At 37.2% G+C, this 19,631-nt stretch overlaps 2 protein-coding genes across 2 annotated transcripts in view; one reads left to right on the forward strand and one right to left on the reverse strand.

Moving 5' to 3' along the window:
- LOC124644245 (unextended protein-like) overlaps positions 1–13,845 on the forward strand; it is a 58,698-nt gene extending 44,853 nt beyond the window's left edge. The window contains exons 2-14 of the mRNA XM_047183499.1: positions 873–1,296; positions 1,789–2,328; positions 3,144–3,260; positions 3,774–3,945; positions 4,455–4,646; positions 5,595–5,738; positions 6,353–6,493; positions 6,875–7,017; positions 7,444–7,570; positions 7,873–8,002; positions 8,948–9,044; positions 9,635–9,709; positions 10,292–13,845. Coding sequence (XP_047039455.1) covers positions 873–1,296; positions 1,789–2,328; positions 3,144–3,260; positions 3,774–3,945; positions 4,455–4,646; positions 5,595–5,738; positions 6,353–6,493; positions 6,875–7,017; positions 7,444–7,570; positions 7,873–8,002; positions 8,948–9,044; positions 9,635–9,709; positions 10,292–10,387 — 2,398 coding nt within the window. The 3' untranslated portion in view covers positions 10,388–13,845. The remainder of the gene's footprint in view (positions 1–872; positions 1,297–1,788; positions 2,329–3,143; positions 3,261–3,773; positions 3,946–4,454; positions 4,647–5,594; positions 5,739–6,352; positions 6,494–6,874; positions 7,018–7,443; positions 7,571–7,872; positions 8,003–8,947; positions 9,045–9,634; positions 9,710–10,291) is intronic.
- A 720-nt stretch (positions 13,846–14,565) lies between these two features.
- Positions 14,566–19,557, reverse strand: LOC124644246 (DNA/RNA-binding protein KIN17). Its single transcript, XM_047183500.1, has 7 exons — positions 19,027–19,557; positions 18,435–18,627; positions 17,838–17,976; positions 17,044–17,197; positions 16,412–16,571; positions 15,821–15,943; positions 14,566–14,719 (listed from the first exon to the last, which is right to left on the reverse strand). The coding sequence occupies exons 1-7, from the start codon at positions 19,332–19,334 to the stop codon at positions 14,645–14,647; spliced, it is 1,152 nt and encodes a 383-aa protein (XP_047039456.1). The 5' UTR covers positions 19,335–19,557; the 3' UTR covers positions 14,566–14,644.
- Positions 19,558–19,631: the final 74 nt, after the last annotated feature.

Below are 19,631 nucleotides of genomic sequence, written 5' to 3' on the forward strand. Positions count from 1 at the left end.
TTTTAATATTACGTGATAAGTCGCTCGATTTGCCGCCCCCTAGGACGTGCCGCCCGCGTGCTGTGCACGCGCTGCACGCCCGCTTACGGCGGGCCTGGATATTAAAAATAGTAAAAAATACTCGGGTTAGAAGCCCAAAATGGTCGAGTTTATCAAAAATGTTGCCTTTTCTTTTTCAAAACATAATCTAGAAACGCAAAAACTATTTCATGGTGGTACCAGGATTGCACTATTCCTTCATTACTGACAAACACGAATCAATAGTATTAATATTAAAATCTATGAACCTGCAAATTAGTTTTCCTCACGAATATTGCTAGTTCAGGGTTAGAAGCAATGTTAAGGTCGACTATAGAGCCTGGTAGGGTTGCAGGATTGTTCGAAAGATTTACCACAGCCTTTGAAAAGTGCTCCATAAAAAACATGGGTGTGTTTTAGACAGTAAAAGACGGATGGTCCCTTTCGCTCTACTTATAGCATCATTTGACTAGACTTTTCTATACTGTGGTGGCTTTGGCTTCCACTCTAACTGGATGCAGTTGAGCATGCCACATGGAGCTAAAGCCCTAAATTCAACCCGATACCCGTTGGTAAGAGTGGTTTTCAGACTATCTGGCTTCTGAATACTCGTTACATATGCCAAACGTTCAAATTAAGGCCACAAAAACACGTAGAAACTCATCAAGATAAGCTAAGGTTACCCAATATCCATATTACCCATCGACGGATTGACCGCGCAAAACGTTGCTTAACCTTATTCTCGAAGGTAGGAATAAGGTTACGGCTGTGCGTTAAAACAGCTGTATACAGAAGTAAGAGATAACAAAAAATAATACAAGAAAAAACTAAACACAGCCTCTCTTTTGTTACAGCCCCATCGAAAATGATCTCGATGATGATGATTTCTCCAGTCTCGTCATACAGTCCTATTCATACCCTAACCAACCAACCCTGGCACGATACCGTCGCCAGGCAGACGCTCCTCAAGACACCACCGTGACTCCTGAAGTCCCAGCAGTCCAAGACGCTGTACCAGAACAGAACATTACAGACACGAGCCTAGGCCCTAAAATCTCCCAACCTTCAGGACCTATTAAGCTCATGGGTCTTCGTGTCGAAGAGTCGGATAAGGAACCAAAGATCGTTGATGAATTGATCACCAGTGTGCTTAGGGAGACACACTTTTATTTGAGGTTGTTCGGAGATGGGTTTACAAATGATACGATTATTGCGTTTACTCATGCTCCGGCGCATTATGGTGATACTTGCGATCATTTGTTGAATGGGGAGTATAAGGTGAGTGTTTTTATTTCTTTGACTCTTATACACTGTATATGTAAAGCCGAATTTGAAAAAAATTGTGTAAACCAATTCAGGACAAAAAGAACAAAATGTAGTTACAAACTTTGTGAAGACTGATGTTTTTGACTATGTAGTTCAGAACAACTTTTTATAAAAGGCTGAATAGAGTTACCGATTCAGCCTACGGTTTTGAGTTCATTTCCCGAGCTGGTATAGAAAACAAATTCAAAATGATTTAATTATTGTTATCTGAGCTAGGTGGTAACAAAATATTCGATTTACGAAAGCGGTCGTTATCGCGTTTTTGACGGTCGGGATGTCATTTCAATAATCATTTTAATTGGTGATGTAATTGCGAATGGCGGGCTAAACAACAAGTAGTTTGAGTATTGTTAGTTACATAATGCAACCCACCCCTTAATAAGTATAATTTGTTACTGCTGGTCCTCCTTCATATCTATTAACACGAAAACTTATACATTCCAGGTATCCTACGCGGAATCAGACTCAGCCCTCTTCTACCTCCTCGCCCCCCCACCTCTAGACGACTACAGATTCTACATTTGCGCCAAAAACTCCGAAAAGGACCATTTCCTCCACCAAGGCCCTGAAAAATGGAAAATGCTGGCTACACACAACAAACTCTTACCTCTATGGGCTTCTTTAATCCTTATCGTCATCCTTCTCATGTTGGCTTCTCTATTCTCCGGTCTTAACTTGGGTCTGATGGCCTTAGACAGGACAGAACTTAAAATTATTGCGAACACTGGTACGGAGAAAGAAAGAAAGTATGCCAGAGCTATCATGCCTGTAAGGGCCCATGGAAACTACCTCCTATGTACCATTCTTCTCAGTAATGTAGCCGTGAACAGCACATTCACGGTCATTCTTGATGACTTGACCTCTGGTCTGGTGGCTGTGATTGGGTCTACGTTGGCGATTGTGTTCATTGCTGAAATTACACCTCAGGCTATTTGTGCTAGACATGGGTTGTTGATCGGTGCTAAGAGTATTTGGATTATGAAGGTGAGTTGATTGTAAATATGCTTTTTTGAAATTGAATATTGTAAAGGTACTATTTTTGACTTGAAAATGTGTAGAGAGGCCTACTGTTAGCGGTGGCATCCGCGTCCCGTGGGGACTACTATGTGCACCCCTATAACAAGTAGCATATTTTATAGCCTTCCTTGATAAATAGTTTATCCAAAACTGAAATTATTTTTCAAAGCGGACCAGTAATTTCTGATCAAACGAACTCTTCAGCTTTATATTATTATATAGCATAAAGACTTTTCACCCCTTTCTAGAAATACAGGGTACTTGGTCTAAGTGACGGAGTGGCTTGTTAATTGAAGTAAAATGGCTGGCTGAATGGCTAGCTCGACGCTAATAGAAACTTAGTTAGCCACTAACTTCATTTTCCTACAGTTAAACACTAATTAGGCCGCTGCCTCGAATTTTGCGGGCAGCGGGGCGGCAGCGGCGGCGGCGCGGGAGCGGCAGGATCTTACGCGTATAATCAAATGGACCGGCCCTCGAATACAGCGGCGCGGGAGCGGGCAACGAGCGGTGAGCTCCATTCAAAACGGTGACCGAACGCGCCGCCGCCGCTGCCGCCCCGCTGCCCGCAAAATTCGAGGCAGCGGCCTTAAAGTCATTACTTGACCGTGCGTATGTCACTGCCCCGTTGGTCGCTAGTGTGATTGCCGTGCATGAGATTCGATTCCTGGGTCGGCTCGAAAACGCATTTTAGGTTTTAGAAAGAGCAACAAGTACAGCCCTACAAACTTTGAAATCTTCCTTATAATAAACTTTATACTCAATAATTTATAACATTTCAGATTGTCATGGGTATCTGCGCCCCCCTCGCGTGGCCGACCAGCAAACTCCTGGACTACTTCTTAGGCGAGGAGATCGGCACACACTACAATAGAGAACGTCTAAAGGAACTTGTCAGGGTACGTAGAATAATCACCGGCTTCTGAACCAATTTCTGTCTTTATATTATAAGCACATACTGAAGTGCAGATTAAGACGTTCTTATTCAAAATTCAAATTCTCTCTTCAGAAATTGGGTTTTAGTTATATCACAGATTACTATAATAGTGTTACTAACATGGATTCAAACTTTTATTTACTAACAGATTTGGTATATAATTTATATATGTTAGCTTTTAAGGTAGGCCATTGATGCCTGAGAAAAACAAGTTTTAAATAAATAATAATAAACTATATGCCCTTTGAGTAGACATTTAACTAATGGTAATACATAGGTTCTAAAGAAATAAACTCCTGTGTAAAGTAATAGATGCATTTAATTTGAAAGTCCTTGACTTTTGCCGTATTTTTTTTGCCAGATTTTAATTCTATATCAAGATTTTTTTTTGGTTAATTACGAACCTACTCAAATAGTGTGTAGGTGTATACTCATGCCATGATGATAACCCAACTCTTCAATTTTCCACCCACAGGTAACAGACCACGTGAACGATTTAGACAAGGAAGAAGTGAACATCATCTCCGGAGCCCTCGACCTTCGCAAGAAGAAGGTCAGCGACGTGATGACCAAGCTGAAGGACTGCTTCATGCTGCCGGTCAACAGCATCCTGGACTTCGAGACCATGTCCGAGATTGTCAAGTCTGGTAAGTGATAAGCCAGAAAGTCTGACAACTAGTTTTACTTCCCGGCCCGGCTGTCATTGAACATCTTTGGCAGTCGTTACGGGTAGTCAGAAGCTAGAAAGTCAGCCAGCCAGTCTTACCAAGGTTAAGCAAGTAACTGGGTTGAGGAGATCAGATAGGCAGTCGCTCCATGTGGCACACTGGTGCTCAGCTGCATCCAGTGAGACTTGAAGCGGAACCCATCATAGTTGGGAAAAGAGTCGGGACATCTCAGGGACTACGTGTCCAATTTGAAAAATTCTTAGAGCATTAGACAGCTCATTAATCAAGGAAGACTATAGGCAACTTATTATTCGGGTGCACAAACTCATTCCTAGTATTAAAAGCCATTTTTAATTTACCAATCTTTGCAAAAAAATGCTGTTTAACCCCCTTGTATGCGCAGATCTACGCGAGACACAATGGATTTTCTATTGTTCTCTAATTAGCGGCATTCGAGAGGTTAATTATAACCATTTCTCCTCTTCCAGGCTACTCCCGCATCCCAGTATACGAGGGTTCTCGCGGCAACATCATCACGGTGCTGTTCATCAAAGACCTGGCGTTCGTGGACCCTGACGACAACACGCCGCTGCGGACGCTGTGCCAGTACTATCAGAACCCCTGCAACTTTGTCTTCGAAGATGTTACCTTGGATGTCATGCTGAAGCAGTTTAAGGAAGGTAGGTTTGGGTAGGAGAAATAAAAAGCAAAAAATGATACCCCAATTACTTCAGTTTCAGGTACTTTAGTACTTTAGTTTCATAATTTATTATCGGTCAATGGATCATTCATTTTATTTCTACATCACTCATTCGTTCAGTTGTTCATTCCATCACTTCATTCATCATTCGGTCTTTCATTTAGGTAAGCTCAATGCTCCATTGTCGGCACTGTGTCTAACGAGCATTATAACTAACATAGGTTTAAATATATTTATTGAGGAATGTAAACCTTATTTTTTTATAATTTTTACTAAGACTGCTTTCCAGTCAAACCTGAAATAATAAAACCCACAAATCCACAATCTTGACCTCATTACCAATCCACAACGTGCATTAACTGCCAAATAAATTATATTTAATACAAAAATAATATAAATAAACTGTCTACAATGATTTATATAACCTTGAGGTGTACTGAAAGCAGCTGAAAGTTTCAGCGATAGCTATTTATGTAGGTGCACAACGCACCTACGTGTGAAGATTTTTCATTAAAAAAAAAAGTAAAGTAAATACTTCTTAATTTAAAAAACAGTTTAATAAAAAGCAGCTAAGTATCGATGTAAATAATGACAACATTAATATTAATTGAGCCATTATTTTAAGCTGCAGATTATTTGTTTGATATGCATTTGTTTAAAAAAATCTTGAGTTAAGTGTAGGCGACTTACGAACTTGTTTTCCATTTGTAATCATCATCATCATCTCAGCCATAGGCCTCCCCCTTAGATCATTTGTAATTTAGTACATAAACTTTCGAGTCTCGTAAAACTTACAAGTCATCAAGTCAAATAGCTCCACGAAAAATTCTTATACCTTCACCAATATCATTACCATCACTCACAACTTATTTTTTCAACCCATATCAAAAATATATTATTTCTCCTAATACAAACTTCTTCCTCCCAGGTCACAAAGGTCACATGGCGTTCGTGCAGCGCATCGAGGAAGGTGACGGTGACCCCGTGTACGAGACCGTGGGGCTCGTCACCTTGGAAGACGTCATCGAGGAGATGATACAAGCTGAGATTGTCGACGAAACTGATGTTATCAGTGAGTATCTAAAACTTATTTATCTATAGTCGTGGTGACCTAGTGGGTAAAGAACCAACCTCGCAAGTATGATGGGCACGGGTTCGATTCCAGGTCAGGCAAGGACCAATGCAACTTTTCTAAGTTTTTATGTACTTTCTAAGTATATCTTAGACACTGACTGTGTTTCGGAAGGCACGTTAAATTGGTAGGTCTTGCCTGTCATTTGAACATCTTTGGCAGTCGTTACGGGTAGCCAGAAGCCAGTAAGTCTGATAACAATCTTACCAAGGGGTATTGGGCTGCCCGGGTGACTGGGTTGAGGAGGCCTGATAGACAGTCGCTACTTGTAAGACACTGGTACTCAGCTGTATCCAGTAAGACTGGAAGACCCCAGCATAGTTGGGAAAAGGCTCGGAAGATGATGGGCTGTCTGGGTAACTGGGTTGAGGAGGTCAGATAGGCAGTCGCTCCTTGTAAAACACTGGTACTCAGCTGGATCTGGTTAGACTGAATTGGTTCAGTAGGTGATGGCGAGAAAACGCATTCATAATATTAATATTATAACAATTTATGAGAATTATATCTACTATATAATTGGTGTATTTTTCTAATCTAATGTAACTCTTTTCCAGGTGACAACCGCACTAAGAAGCGTCTGGCCCGTCCTCTGAACAAGTTCCAGGACTTAGCAGCCTTCGCTGGCCACCACGAGCACCAGAGAGTGCACGTGTCTCCACAACTTGTGCTGGCCACCTTCCAGTTCCTCAGCACCAGTGAGTAGACCTTCAGACTTTTCAGTTACCTAGTCATAGCTGCCTAGCTCCAGGACTTGCCGCCACGAAGAAGTGTACCTGAGGAGATAATTAAGATCAAATGAAGATGGATATGTGACCATTTCATAGGTTTTATTTTGCTTCCACCAAAAGGAGCGTGTGTGTATGTTATTCTGATGTAAAAGCTTTTATCTAGGTTCTAGGTTAAATACACCCAGTTTCAAGGTTTCGAGAGAACTGCGCGGGTAGAGAAGAAAAAGCTACCTCCTTAACAATTCTATTTTGGAACCTGAGATAAAACTATGTGTGTGTTTTTGAAACCTAAAATAATAATTGGTCTTGTAACACAAAACTAATATTTCTTTCTAATTCTACCAACAGGTGTGGAGCCGTTCAGAGTAGACCACATCTCAGAGACCGTGCTCCGTCGTCTACTGAAACAGGACGTGATCCAACACATCAAGCTGCGAGGAGACGAGGATAAGAACGATCCTAAACGCTACGTCTTCTCTGAGGGCAAGCCGGTGAGTAGACCGTGGTATACTGAGTAAAACATATAGTAGACTGAGCAGATTAGATAGTAGATTAGGAAGTATAGATTTTTGTGAGTAGACCAGATACTGGAATGAGTAGACTAAGTAGACCATATAATATACTGAACAGACGAGACAGTAGACTGAGTATTCTCAGTAGCCATATGAATTCATTGAGTAGGCCAGATAGTAGGCCGAGTAGACCATGGTATACTGAGTAGACCACACATCGCGTTGTGAAGAGGCGAGACCAAGTGTTACCCCAAGCGTTTAAACATTGCATTTTTTACTATAAAATATGGAATAGTAGTCCGAGTAGACCATGGTATACTCAGTAGACCAGCCTGGATAGAACGACCTTGAGTGTTTACATATTGGATTTTACTATAAAATATTTCATTTTCATATTACCTCCAGGTGGACTACTTCGTCCTGATCCTGGAAGGTCGCGTGGAGGTGACGGTGGGGCGCGAGAACCTCGTGTTCGAGGCCGGACCCTTCACATACTTCGGCGTACAGGCGCTGACGCAGAACGTGGGGCTGGGTAAGAAAATATTCACTAATTCATTGAGAGATAAAATAAAATTGTCTACATGGGTTGCAATGCATAGGCTTTTAATCATAGCCACATATGACATAGATGATCAATCCAAGAGAAACTAATTTAACTATTTTCTTCACCTTTTTTTTCTTTTATATTTTATAACCAAACTCAAACTTATTTATTATATTAAAAACAGCCCCCGAATCGCCCCCATTTCACCGTTTTTGCTGGGAAGAAGAAATGACTCAAAAAACTCCCCAGCAACATATATTTTATAACTAAAACATTTTTTCTCCCCACAGCTGAAGCCCCAGCCCCCTCAACGCTGGGCTCCCTGCAGAACCTGAACATGGACTCGATGCTGCGTCACTCGTTCGTGCCCGACTACTCCGTCAGAGCTATCGCGGAGCTGTACTACCTCACTATTAAGAGGTAAGCTAGCTTAAGTGGGACGAAACTTTACCGTAACGAAGACCGGTTGAAGTTGTAGGGTGGATTTTATTTGATGTGTAACTCTTTATATAGAGTTGACGTTAACTGTGATAAAATTTTACGTTAACGTAGACCGTAATTGTGCTCAGATAAGTTAGACTAGCCTTTGTTTTTGAAGGAACACGAAGATATTTTTTTAAATACCTATGTATTAAAAATATACAGGAATGAATTTTATCCAGTGCGCAAACTTTGTCAACTTGTAGTTAAATAAGTTTTATAGATACGTATATTTTTATTTTGTCGTGTTTTAGTACAAAAACGGAAAAGTTATTGATATCGAAAGATGTTTATTTTGTAACCGATAGTACGGTCACAGTCGTCACAGTATGCACGGCGGCAACGCGAAACCGGTTTACTGACGGAGCTTCGCTCGGCGCGCGTACGAATAGTTGGTATCCATATTTTGCTGATTTTAGGGCGGACAAAAGAATGAAAAAAAAATTTTTACTGATGATGCAGATATGTTCTGTTAACGATTCTGGACCCCCAGTTTTTTTTTTGCGCACTGCTTAAAATTCATTCCTGTATGTCATGGATAATACTCTGTCAAATCGTCATTAGATTGGATTCTTAAATAGATACATAAATAGGAAAAATGTAATTTAACTCGCTGTATGTCGGTGCACAGCTTTACGCGAGACATAATTAATTTCCTATTGTTCTATAATTTGCGGCATTCAAGCGGTTAAACAATATAATATTTTGTTGTAAAAAGGAAAATTGATCTAAACTTTTCCGACTTCCCAAGAAAGACTTCTTTAACAGTCGTTTATTTTGTTGTCACATAAAGGAGGAGTTTCTCAATTCAGATGTTTATTTATTTTAAATAATTTCCTTACATATTATTAAACATTAAACTAAACCCCATATTTTCTCCACCAGATCGATGTACTTAGCGGCGAAGCGAGCGACGCTGATGGAGAAGGGAGTGCTCGGCCGCGGCGGCACCAACGAGCAGATCGAACCCGAAGTCGATAAGGTATGTACTAATATATTATATACAAAAATACATATATGTATGTCTATTTATATTTCTGTCTCTGGGACCCTAACCACCGGTACCTTGGACCCTGTGCCCGATATCGGTGGCAACCTATTTTTTATATTTTTAAATGTTTTTTATTTTTATATTTAATATTTAAAAATGTAAATGATATGTTCTAAATAAATAAATGACGTTGTAATTAAATTGGTATTAAATATAGCCTATTTTACTCAGGTAGAGTGTAGCGTTGTAACTGTGAAAGAATTTTTCTTATATTTTATACATTCGTATATGTTGATCAGTCAGCTGCGCAGGACAAGTGCTCAAGCATTTGCACAGACACAGATGTTATAAATAAAACACAAATATATTTTTAAATTTTTTGCTTATGTTAACGAAAAGCTGATAAGAATCACTTTTTTACCCTTGTCATTGACACCTATTAAATTGTAAAACGAATTTTTATAAAACGAAAACAGTATCTTAAGGATCCTTTGTCCATTCAGTCCCTATAGGTCGTAAAACCCAGTTACTTTGGTATTCAAAATATACAATATTTAATAATATATAAATATTACTTTCAGCTACTTCGTGAGGGCGAGAACAATCGTATAGAAGACATCAGGGAGGACAGACCTCGCGAGGACAACGCTAAACCGGTATGTATCAAATTTATATCATATTTTACTATAATAACCTATTACTGGCAAGAAAATATAGCAATCGTTCTAGGATTGACAAAAAATAATACCTACTTACGTTATGGATGTTAAAGTTTCGTTTTATATTTTCACGCTGCCAGAATAAGGATATTCCTAAAACATAAAAAAAAACTATAAGTAAACGGTAATGTAACTAATTCACTATTACTATTTGCCAATTTTATTTATTTTCTTTTTTTTTCTATAATTTTTCTTCATAATAATAGTCATCACTGTTTTTTTTTTCCACTGTTAATATATTTCCCGCACCCGGACCAAATATAGCCTATGTTACCCGAGGATAGTGTAACTTCCCAACAGTGAAAATTCCTTTCAAATCAGCCCTGTACTTCAGAAGCCTTTAGACTTCAAACTACTTTATTATATGTGTCATCATCATCATCATCAGCCCATCGCAGTCCACTGCTGGACATAGGCCTCTCCAAGTGCACGCCACTGAGATCTATTTTCGGCTTCTCGCATTATATGTGTATCTCTTTATAATTTAAAAATCTAACACATAAAATATCTGTTTTACAGTTCGTACCGACATCAGCCAGCCCTCATACGAACGCCACCTTCAAAACCGAGAAGGAACCAGCCAATCCCGAAGAAGAGAAACTTCTGAAAAAGTAAATATTATGAACTACTCTTCTTATAGCTAGAAGATATCTTATATGTGACAGAAATCGGCCTCTTGGTGAAAATGGAGGTTGCAAGTTGGGTAAATGACAATTGTATTGAAATTACACTGGATAGTAAGAAAATTGAGTCAGAAACTATATTTTAATACAATTTGACATTTATTAATAATGTTTTTATAAAATAAAGCCGACCCCAACATGATTGGGAAAATTGAGGATTGGGCTCGGAGGATGATGATGTTTTTATAAAATAAAAACTAGAATATACCAATATACTTATAATCTATCAAAAATACTGTCTCAAATTTTTTGCTCGCCAGTGTAATATTTACTTATTTTTTATATGAACAAATGAAGTGCAATTTTAAGTCTTCCTCTATAAAACAAAACTTAATATTTTTTACCCAACTGATGTCGAAATAAAGAGAGTTATATATGTCTTCCTGGCCGATCTAGCTATAAGAAGAGTTATATCAAAAATATATACTTTTATATAAATACATACGTTCGTACAAAAACGTTGAAAACAAATTATAACAACTAGAAACTTTCAGATACTTATAAAAAACAAATAAATATTTTATTTTTGGATTTTTCATTCAGTATATAAATTATATAAAAATAATGTCATGACGAATTCCTCTGTGTTTCGGAAAGCTCGTTAAACTGTAGGTCCCGGCTGTCATTTGAACATCCTTGGCAGTCATTACGGGTAGCCAGAAGCCAGTAAGTCTGACACCAGTCTAACCAAGGGGTATTGGGTTGCCCGGGTAACTGGATTGAGGAGGTCAGATAGGGCAGTCGCTCCTTGTAAAATACTGGTACTCAGCTGCATCCGGTTCTAAACTAAGATCATATAGTTTTTATAGACATTTTAATTTATATACGTAATTTTCATGACATATACCGCGTCCCGTGGGAACTACTGCCCGTACCGGGATAAAATATAGCCTATGTTACTCGGGAAGAGTGTAGCGCCCCAACAGTGAAAGAATTTTTCAATTCAGTTACTACTGAGTTTCGGAGTCTTTACAAAGAAACAAAGAAATATTTTAGTATTGTATAAATTAATACTGAATGAAAAAACCCAAAAGTTCACCAGTTTTAAGTAAAAACTTTAGCTTATAAGAAAATAATCTATTTTAATAGTAGAGACAAAACAAATAAATATATCAATGTGCCTTCTGTGTGAAAGTTTACAGCCTTACTACAAAAACTTAAACATCTGTTGAACACTTGTCTAAAAAACGGACCTTATATCACCGTCATAATGTGTCATTTAGGCACCTGTTCAACAGATGTTTAAAAGTTTTTGTAGTACGAAGTTTACGTATGACTATCAAAATTAATTTTGAAAAGTTTAACTTTTACCTAGTTAACTGTGCGATATAAACTTATTTTTAACCTGTCTCAGAGCATACTGCAAACTTTTAGTCGGCCGACAGTTTGTTTGGGCTCATAAATCAGTATGAAGATGAATGGTAGTACGCACATTACAAAGATCAGGTATTTACCAAAAAGCAAGTCAACTATCGACCGACTGTTTAGTCTCAAAGTGTGCGGGTAGGCTTAGTAATTACAAAATTAATTATGACATGCTTTTTTAAAAATTTAAATGAACAATTTGTGCTATTTACTTTATAGTTTTTTTTTTATGTAGAATGATCAGAGATAATATAATAAGCTAGTAAAGTAAAGCGGAGCGGAGAAGAAATTTATACCTAAATCCAACTTCTAACTGTTATAAATACTATGCTAAAAACCGCATCAAAATCGGTCTAACTACACGTGAGGTAATTATTCACAGACATACATACAGGTCAAATTGAACCTTCCTTTTTTGATGTCGGTTAAAGTCTCCGTTCCACTTTGGTGCAATCTTACACATTTAAAATATCGCACAGAAAAACTCTAGATGCATGAAACAAAAACTATAATTCGTAATAATTTAGTATATTTAAAAAATAATATTAAAAATATTTTTAATAGATTTTATAATCGAAGCATTTTGTGTATTAACAAAACTAGCTTTTAGTTTATAGATTTTGTTGATTTTTTTAAATAATGCATTTTGATTTTAGATGGCAACACTGACAATTGTTAACTTTATAATCTGTACAGCAAAAAAAAAAATATATATATTTTAGATTTTTTGCTGGTAACTGTCATTGAACATCCTTGGCAGTCGTTACGGGTAGTCAGAAGCCAGTAAGTCTGACACCAGTCTTACTAATGGGTATTGGGTTGCCCGAGTAACTGGGTTGAGGAGGTCAGATAGGCAGTCGCTCCTTGTGGCACACTGGTACTCAGCTGCATCCGGTTAGACTGGAAGCCAACCCCAACATAGTTGGGAAAAGGCTCGGGTGATGATGTCTATACGCTTCAAATTAGGTGCTTTTTATTCATATCAGAATTTAAAAATCAAATTAATCTTAAAGCCATCTAAAGTCTTTATGCTTTTAAATATGTAACATACATTTTGAAACCACTCAATGCTATCCTGTTTTAATATTTCTCAAATTATTATTTTAATTATTAAATTATAAAAAATTGGCTTCAATAATATACCTTGTCCTGACAAATATGATGCTGAAAACTGAATCAAATCGGTTTAGCAAAACATGAGATAATCGCGCACAAACATTTATACATTCAGGTTGGTCACACTGAATACCTCCTTTTCTGAAGTCGGTTAAAATTGATTTGTAACGTAAATGACAGTAGTATTTTATTTTTACAATTTCTATTATTATTTTCTGCAGTCTGTGGTTTCAATGTGTGTTGCCAGTTGTTTAAATGTACTTATAAATTTTTTGGCATGGCAATATTTGTTAGCCATTTATATTTTTATTGTATCGTTAAATCATGCATCACGGTATGTAATATTATTAATTTGTAATTATTTCAATTTTACTATCAAAAGTTTCTATAGCAAATGTATTTCGAAAAATTATAATTTTAAGCATTTATTTCGATTTTATTTCGCAAATAAATGATTTTTACAGATTTCTTTTGGTTTATTTTTTTAATTTTGAACCTTTTGTTTTTGTATTTATGTACCTTTTTTTTTTCAAATAATATTCATCTATAATCAGTGTTAAAATTTAAAAAGTAATTTTTCAATCAAATATTTTGTAAGTATAAATCCGATATCTTCCTGCAAAGTGCCTTAACTTGTTGAAAAGGCATTGATATGCACAACATATTTATCATAATTTTCAAAATCATCTTGTTCACACAAATCCATTCATTTAAAAGTTTTAAAACCACAGTGCCTCGAAATAAACAAGATATTTTAATAATAAATAACTATATGAATAGCTATCCTTATGTATTTTATTTAAGAAAAGTTATATAAATGTAAGAAATATCTATATTTGAGTAATACGTAGTGAGCATGTTATCAAAAAATATATATTTAGAGAAATATAATGATTTTAGATGCTTGAATTTGTTGTTTTTATTTACATCCTGGACTGCCACCTATGCTGATGATACTGCCATTTTAGCCCGAAACAAGAACTCTACTGCTGCATCAGATACGTTACAGAGGGGTCTTGACGAAAAAAAAGTCTGGTTGGGCAAGTGGAGAATAAAAGCCAGTGTCAACAAATCGGTTCACGCGACATTCACCCTGAGACGCGGTGACTGTCCACCAGTCACTCTTGGTGATAATATCTTAACCCACAACGATAGCGTACGATATCTCGGTATACATCTAGACCGCCGAGCAGTCCAGCTAATAAGTACCAGGCGTGAAACCCGTTTAAAACGGCGTGTGATCCTGGGGCCAACGTAGACCAGGTCTAGTCAATCACGATGAGGAGCTGTCTCCGCTGGGAGATACACTCGACATGACACAGTGCACACAAAAAATTTGCTCATAGTCTACGGCTGATTGCAGATATACCCAAAGAAAAAAAAATTACATCCTGAAATAAATTTTTGCATTTACACAAATAACCAGTCTTACCAAGGATTATTGGGTTGTCCGGGTAACTGGGTTGAGAAAGTCAGATAGGCAGTCGCTCCTTGTGGCACACTGGTACTCAGCTGCATCCGGTTAGACTGGAAGCCGACCCCAACATAGTTGGGAAAAGGCTCGGGAGATGATGACTATCACAAGTAACATAGCTTTGCTATTAAAAAAGGCAAGTAAAAACACAAAAATGTCTTAAAAAAGTTTATTAAAACTAGAATTCATTTATTATTAATTATAATTTATATTATTATCACAATATAGTTGGTGTCACGTCGCTAGTTTGCTTATGTCTTCATATTGTACTCCCTTCACGACACGACCAGTCAGAGGCCCTTCCGATATCTGAAACAAATACAATAAGATTAGGTTTTTTCTTATTTATTACCTGCCTCTACTCGCGGTTTCACTCGTGTCCCGTGGGAACTACTGCCCGTATCGTGATATTATATAGCCTATGTTACTCGGGAAGAGTAGCTTTCCAACAGTGATAGAATTTTTAAATTGACCCTTTAATTTCGAAGACTCGAGGTACAAACGAAAAAACCGGCCAAGTTCGAGTCGGACACGAGCACGAAGGGTTCCGTACCATTATTTAAAAAAATGAGCAAAAAAAATACGGTTTTTTTTGGGGCTCTCTTAGCCCCCCAAAATATTTATCTTATTCTAGTTTTCAGTATTTGTTGTTATAGCGGCAACAGAAATACATCATCTGAAATCGCTTTGTGGGTTTTAGAAGACTTTCACAAAAGCAGCCCGGAGCCTGGAAGTTGGTGATTGATACATCCGTGCATCGGAGAGCACGTAAATGTCGGTCCTGCGCCTGATCTCTTTCAGTGAGTGCACCTGTGTCTGCGCAAATGCTTGTGCACTATAATATGTCCTGCGCAGTAGCCATCTCCTTACATGAGAACAGCCGCCGTAGCCGATAATCGGCTAGGAGGACATCATCATCATCATCACATCATCATTCACATCATCTGTGAAAATTTCAACTCTCTAACTATCACGGTTCATGAGATACAGCCTGGTGACAGACAGACGGACGGACGGACAGAGAAGTGAAAACAATAGGGTCCCGTTTTTACCCTTTGGGTACGGAGCTCTAAAAATATTTTTTTTTCCTCTTTATAATCAATCATTTATTTATTTTTTTTTATTTTATTATTTTTTTTTATTTATTTCTCATCATCAAGTACAGGAATAAGGTAGTACAAGTTTCATTAAACATAGAGACTGGTGTCTGTGGTAGGTTAATCCCGTATTATAGAACATTAGTGTAGATTTATATTTTAACAAATATGGCGTCAAGGCTGATAGTTGCACAGCAGTTGGGCAATTGTTGGTTAATTGTTTGGTGACAATTGCCCAACAGTTTGTTTATAATTTTTAACACTGATTGACGGGTTTAGTAATTCAGTTCACAAAACTGGCTAGTATATTTACCTCGACATCACAGCAATAGTTGTCAATATCCAGACTCCTGAGTACGCCGGTGTTCCCGCGGTAGGCGCCGTTCACGAACCGCACGGCGCGGCCCGTCGACGGAATCACTGTTTCTAGGTGATTCTGAAATTGTAAGGGGAAAAGTATTTAAATTTAATTTCTTACACATTTTGTAGAAATAATAAATGATTGACTTGTAAGTCTGCTGTCTGTTAACCAATAAAGATAAAATTTAAAAAAAGGATAGTAACTGGGAGTAGAAATTTTTGTTTAGATTACAGAAAATTTACTTCATCAATAGATTTTGATTTTAATTCAAAAATTTTGTGAGTACATAAAACACAGAAAGGTTAGTTTTAAATATAATTTATTTTCATGGATTCTTTATAAATCACTTCAAATCAAAGACAAAATGTGTCTTTAATTTATTTAATATTCTTAAAAGTTTTCTTTACTATGTATTTTCACGTTATATTTTCAAAGTTCTAATATTACTTTACACTCACGAATCCTAACACATATAAATGTTTAAAACCCACTGAACTTTTGAAAATTTTCTACACTACTTATACCAATAGCTTTGCCACTAACCTGATCAAGTTTAATCCTGGTACTATCGTCAGTAAGCTTGACATGCGCGCAGTACTTGTCGACCACTCGCTCGACCACCGCCTTGCGCTTGTAGAACTTGTCGCCCAGAGACTTGGTCGTTATCTTCACTACTATGTTCTCGTGTAGCCAGTAGTCTTTTCTGAAAGGAAATACAATCATTAAAAACAATTAAGCTGAAGTTTGTTTATACGCGCTAATCTCAGGCACTACTGAGCCAATTTGAAATAATATTTTTGTTAGCCAATTTGTTGAGGAATTACAATTTACGCTTCTGCTTCTAAAATACAGTTTCCGTAAAAGCAACCCAAAAGCAGGTACTTATCACAGTGAGATTTGTGTAACTATTAAATGGTGAGCCAGCACTTCCTCTTTTGAAAGAAATATAAATAACTTTTCCACCTAAGAAAAAAATGAATAAAACTGTTAACTAAAATTAATTTAAACAGCTGATCTGATTTTGATGAAACATGATAAGAACTATTATTGATTGATCGCCAGCTATCATTAAAGCAAACATCTAAATTGGTTCATCCGTCAGGGCTACAGAGCCACATACAGACACACAAACTTAAAACACAGATTAAAAACATAACGAGAAATACTATTCTCACCTGTTAGCCTTCTCCTTAGCTCTCTCCTGCATCTTCATGATATCATCGAGCGCCGACTGCTTGCTTCTGCTGTCTTCTGTCTTCTGCTTCTTAGAAGACTCCTCTTTTACTTTCAGCTTTAGCGCCGAGACTGGGAGGGGCTCTGGTTTCTTTTCTGTAGGGGAAATAAAGGAAATAATCTAGGATACTTGAATTTTTTGATTGGATAACTATGATTAACAGTATGTGGACATCCATGAAAGGAAAATACGAAAACTTACAATTGCATAAACCAATAATGAAGTTACATCTAATCCTAATGTAGTCACATCTATAGTTCGGCCATTCAGAGAATGCGTTCCTGACACGTCGCGATTGAACTGACGACGTAACTACATTCATTGATTATTGATATAATAATGTTGTTTTAATGCTCCTCAATTGTTAAAACGGTAAACAACCAGCAAAAATATTTTTATCGTAACTGCAACGCCATTGCAAAGTTACGTCGTCAGTTCAATCGCGACGTGTCAGGAACGCATTCTCTGAATGGCCGAACTATAATTAAAAAGACTGCTTTTAGGCCTACTATAAGTTATTTTAGTCTCAGGAAAGGCTATGCTTTTATCTGTGAATACGCAATTACTAGGAGCTGGGTTCACTTATGAATATCGTCATCCCAGTCGTAAATTGTCCAATGCTGGACAGAGGTATCCCCATATATAAAGGTAAGTTGGGAGGATTGCCCATATTCAGTGCACTAGACATGCGTTATAGTGAGTGATGAGTAAATATGTAGTATGTTATGATCTTACCTTCAGTCTTTCTCTTGAGGCTGAGCACAACTTTCTCCTGGCTGCTCTCGCGTTTGAACTCGGAGTATGAGGGTCCCTCCTCCGAGCCCTGCTTCCTGCCACGCTCAACTTGCTTCTGTATGAATTCTAGCATTCTTTCCTAGGGGAAAATAAATTTTATGTTTATTAAATGGTCAGTGGAATAAAAACTATTCATATTGATGTCTCATTCCACAAAATTAATAAGAAATGTTTGTTTCTGAGTGGAAAATATGATGTGACTCAACCAATTTTGATGATATCGAGATCCCTGACTGAGAAGTTTTTTTACTTAGAACTGAAGACAAATAAGACAACTATCTATAGTGAAAACTTTGTGTGTGTAAGTTTGTTATTTCTTTATGTGCAAATGGCAACACAGATTTTGATGAAAATTGGTAATGTATATATGTTGTTTATAAGTCTGTATAAAATATATGCTACTTTTTATCTGGTTACAGGATGTAGTTACCATAGAAAGCAGTAAACTTCTAGTGAATGCTAGAAAATAAATGAAGATTCTAATTTTCATTACATAGACAAGCCAATAAACACAAATCTAATCTCTTATTTCAATACCTGATCATCTTTATCCATCTTCTCCTTCTTAGCCTTGGCTTCAAGAGCAGCTATTGCAGCAGGATCCCTATCTATATATGCCACAAACCAGCCCTTTTCAGTCTCGTCTACCACACACTTGCCTTCCCGACCAAGCCATTTGACGAACTCGGTGAGGGTCTCCCATTGTGTGGCGTTCATGTGGAGATGGTCTCTGTAAGGAAAAAAGGAGTTTTAGAAAATAATTTATGCTCTTACTGGGTGATGTATATAGTTGTAAGGAACTGTGTACATAAATACAAAGACAGTTTTGAGAAAAATTAAGATTGTTTGTGTAAGGTAACATAGTTTCAATCTTTAAATCTTTTAGAGATTTATTTAATTACATTATAAAGTGCCTCGTTGCATAACACAATGCAACACAGTTTGTTGGAACATTGAATTAATATTTGACGCCGCACGGCACAGCAAGAGATAGATAAAGCTTGTTTACAACCTACATTAGACAATTAAACATTTATTTTACAAGTTGTTCTGTGTTAAGGCATCTAATTGGTTAATACCTAAGTTATTTATTGCTAAAAACGCAAATGAATTGAGAAATAAAACTTACCTATGAGAAATATACTCCTGATACACTTTGTTGGCATTCACGCGTTTTGTACCGAACTGACGATGAAGGAGTTCCAAGTACCCATCAGCAAACTCCTTGGAGAACTCATCTATATACTTATTAGCATTATCCGCAAATAATAGGAGCTGTCTCTGGTGAGACTCCGACATCGTATGGCATTTGAAACCATTCTCATCTCGGCACTGTTTTTGACACATTTGGCAGTACCATCTCAGTTTTTGAAGGCCTTTAGCCTTTATTTTGTTCGCTATGTACTTTGGAGTACCTTTTTCTGCTTTTCCACCCATTTTTTAAGGTTTTTTTTCTAGGTTGGTTAGTTGTCGAATAGTAGGTCAACTGTTTGGAGGTAACGGCATTAGATTGTTTGCAGGGGTATGCACCTGAACTTAATTCACAGAATTAATGTTTTTTAATGATAGTTATGATACACAAGTGATTAAAATTATATAAATTCAGTTCTTTGTAAACAGCTTGTTGTGTCTTGCTTACGAATGTCAAACCCAGGCCAACCATAGACAATCACGCACGGCGTTCCAGAACATACTTTAGAATCTTTAGCATGTATACTCAGTGTTACCAATTGA

This window comes from Helicoverpa zea, chromosome 29 (genome assembly GCF_022581195.2).
Source record: "Helicoverpa zea isolate HzStark_Cry1AcR chromosome 29, ilHelZeax1.1, whole genome shotgun sequence".
Lineage (NCBI taxonomy): Eukaryota > Metazoa > Arthropoda > Insecta > Lepidoptera > Noctuidae > Helicoverpa > Helicoverpa zea.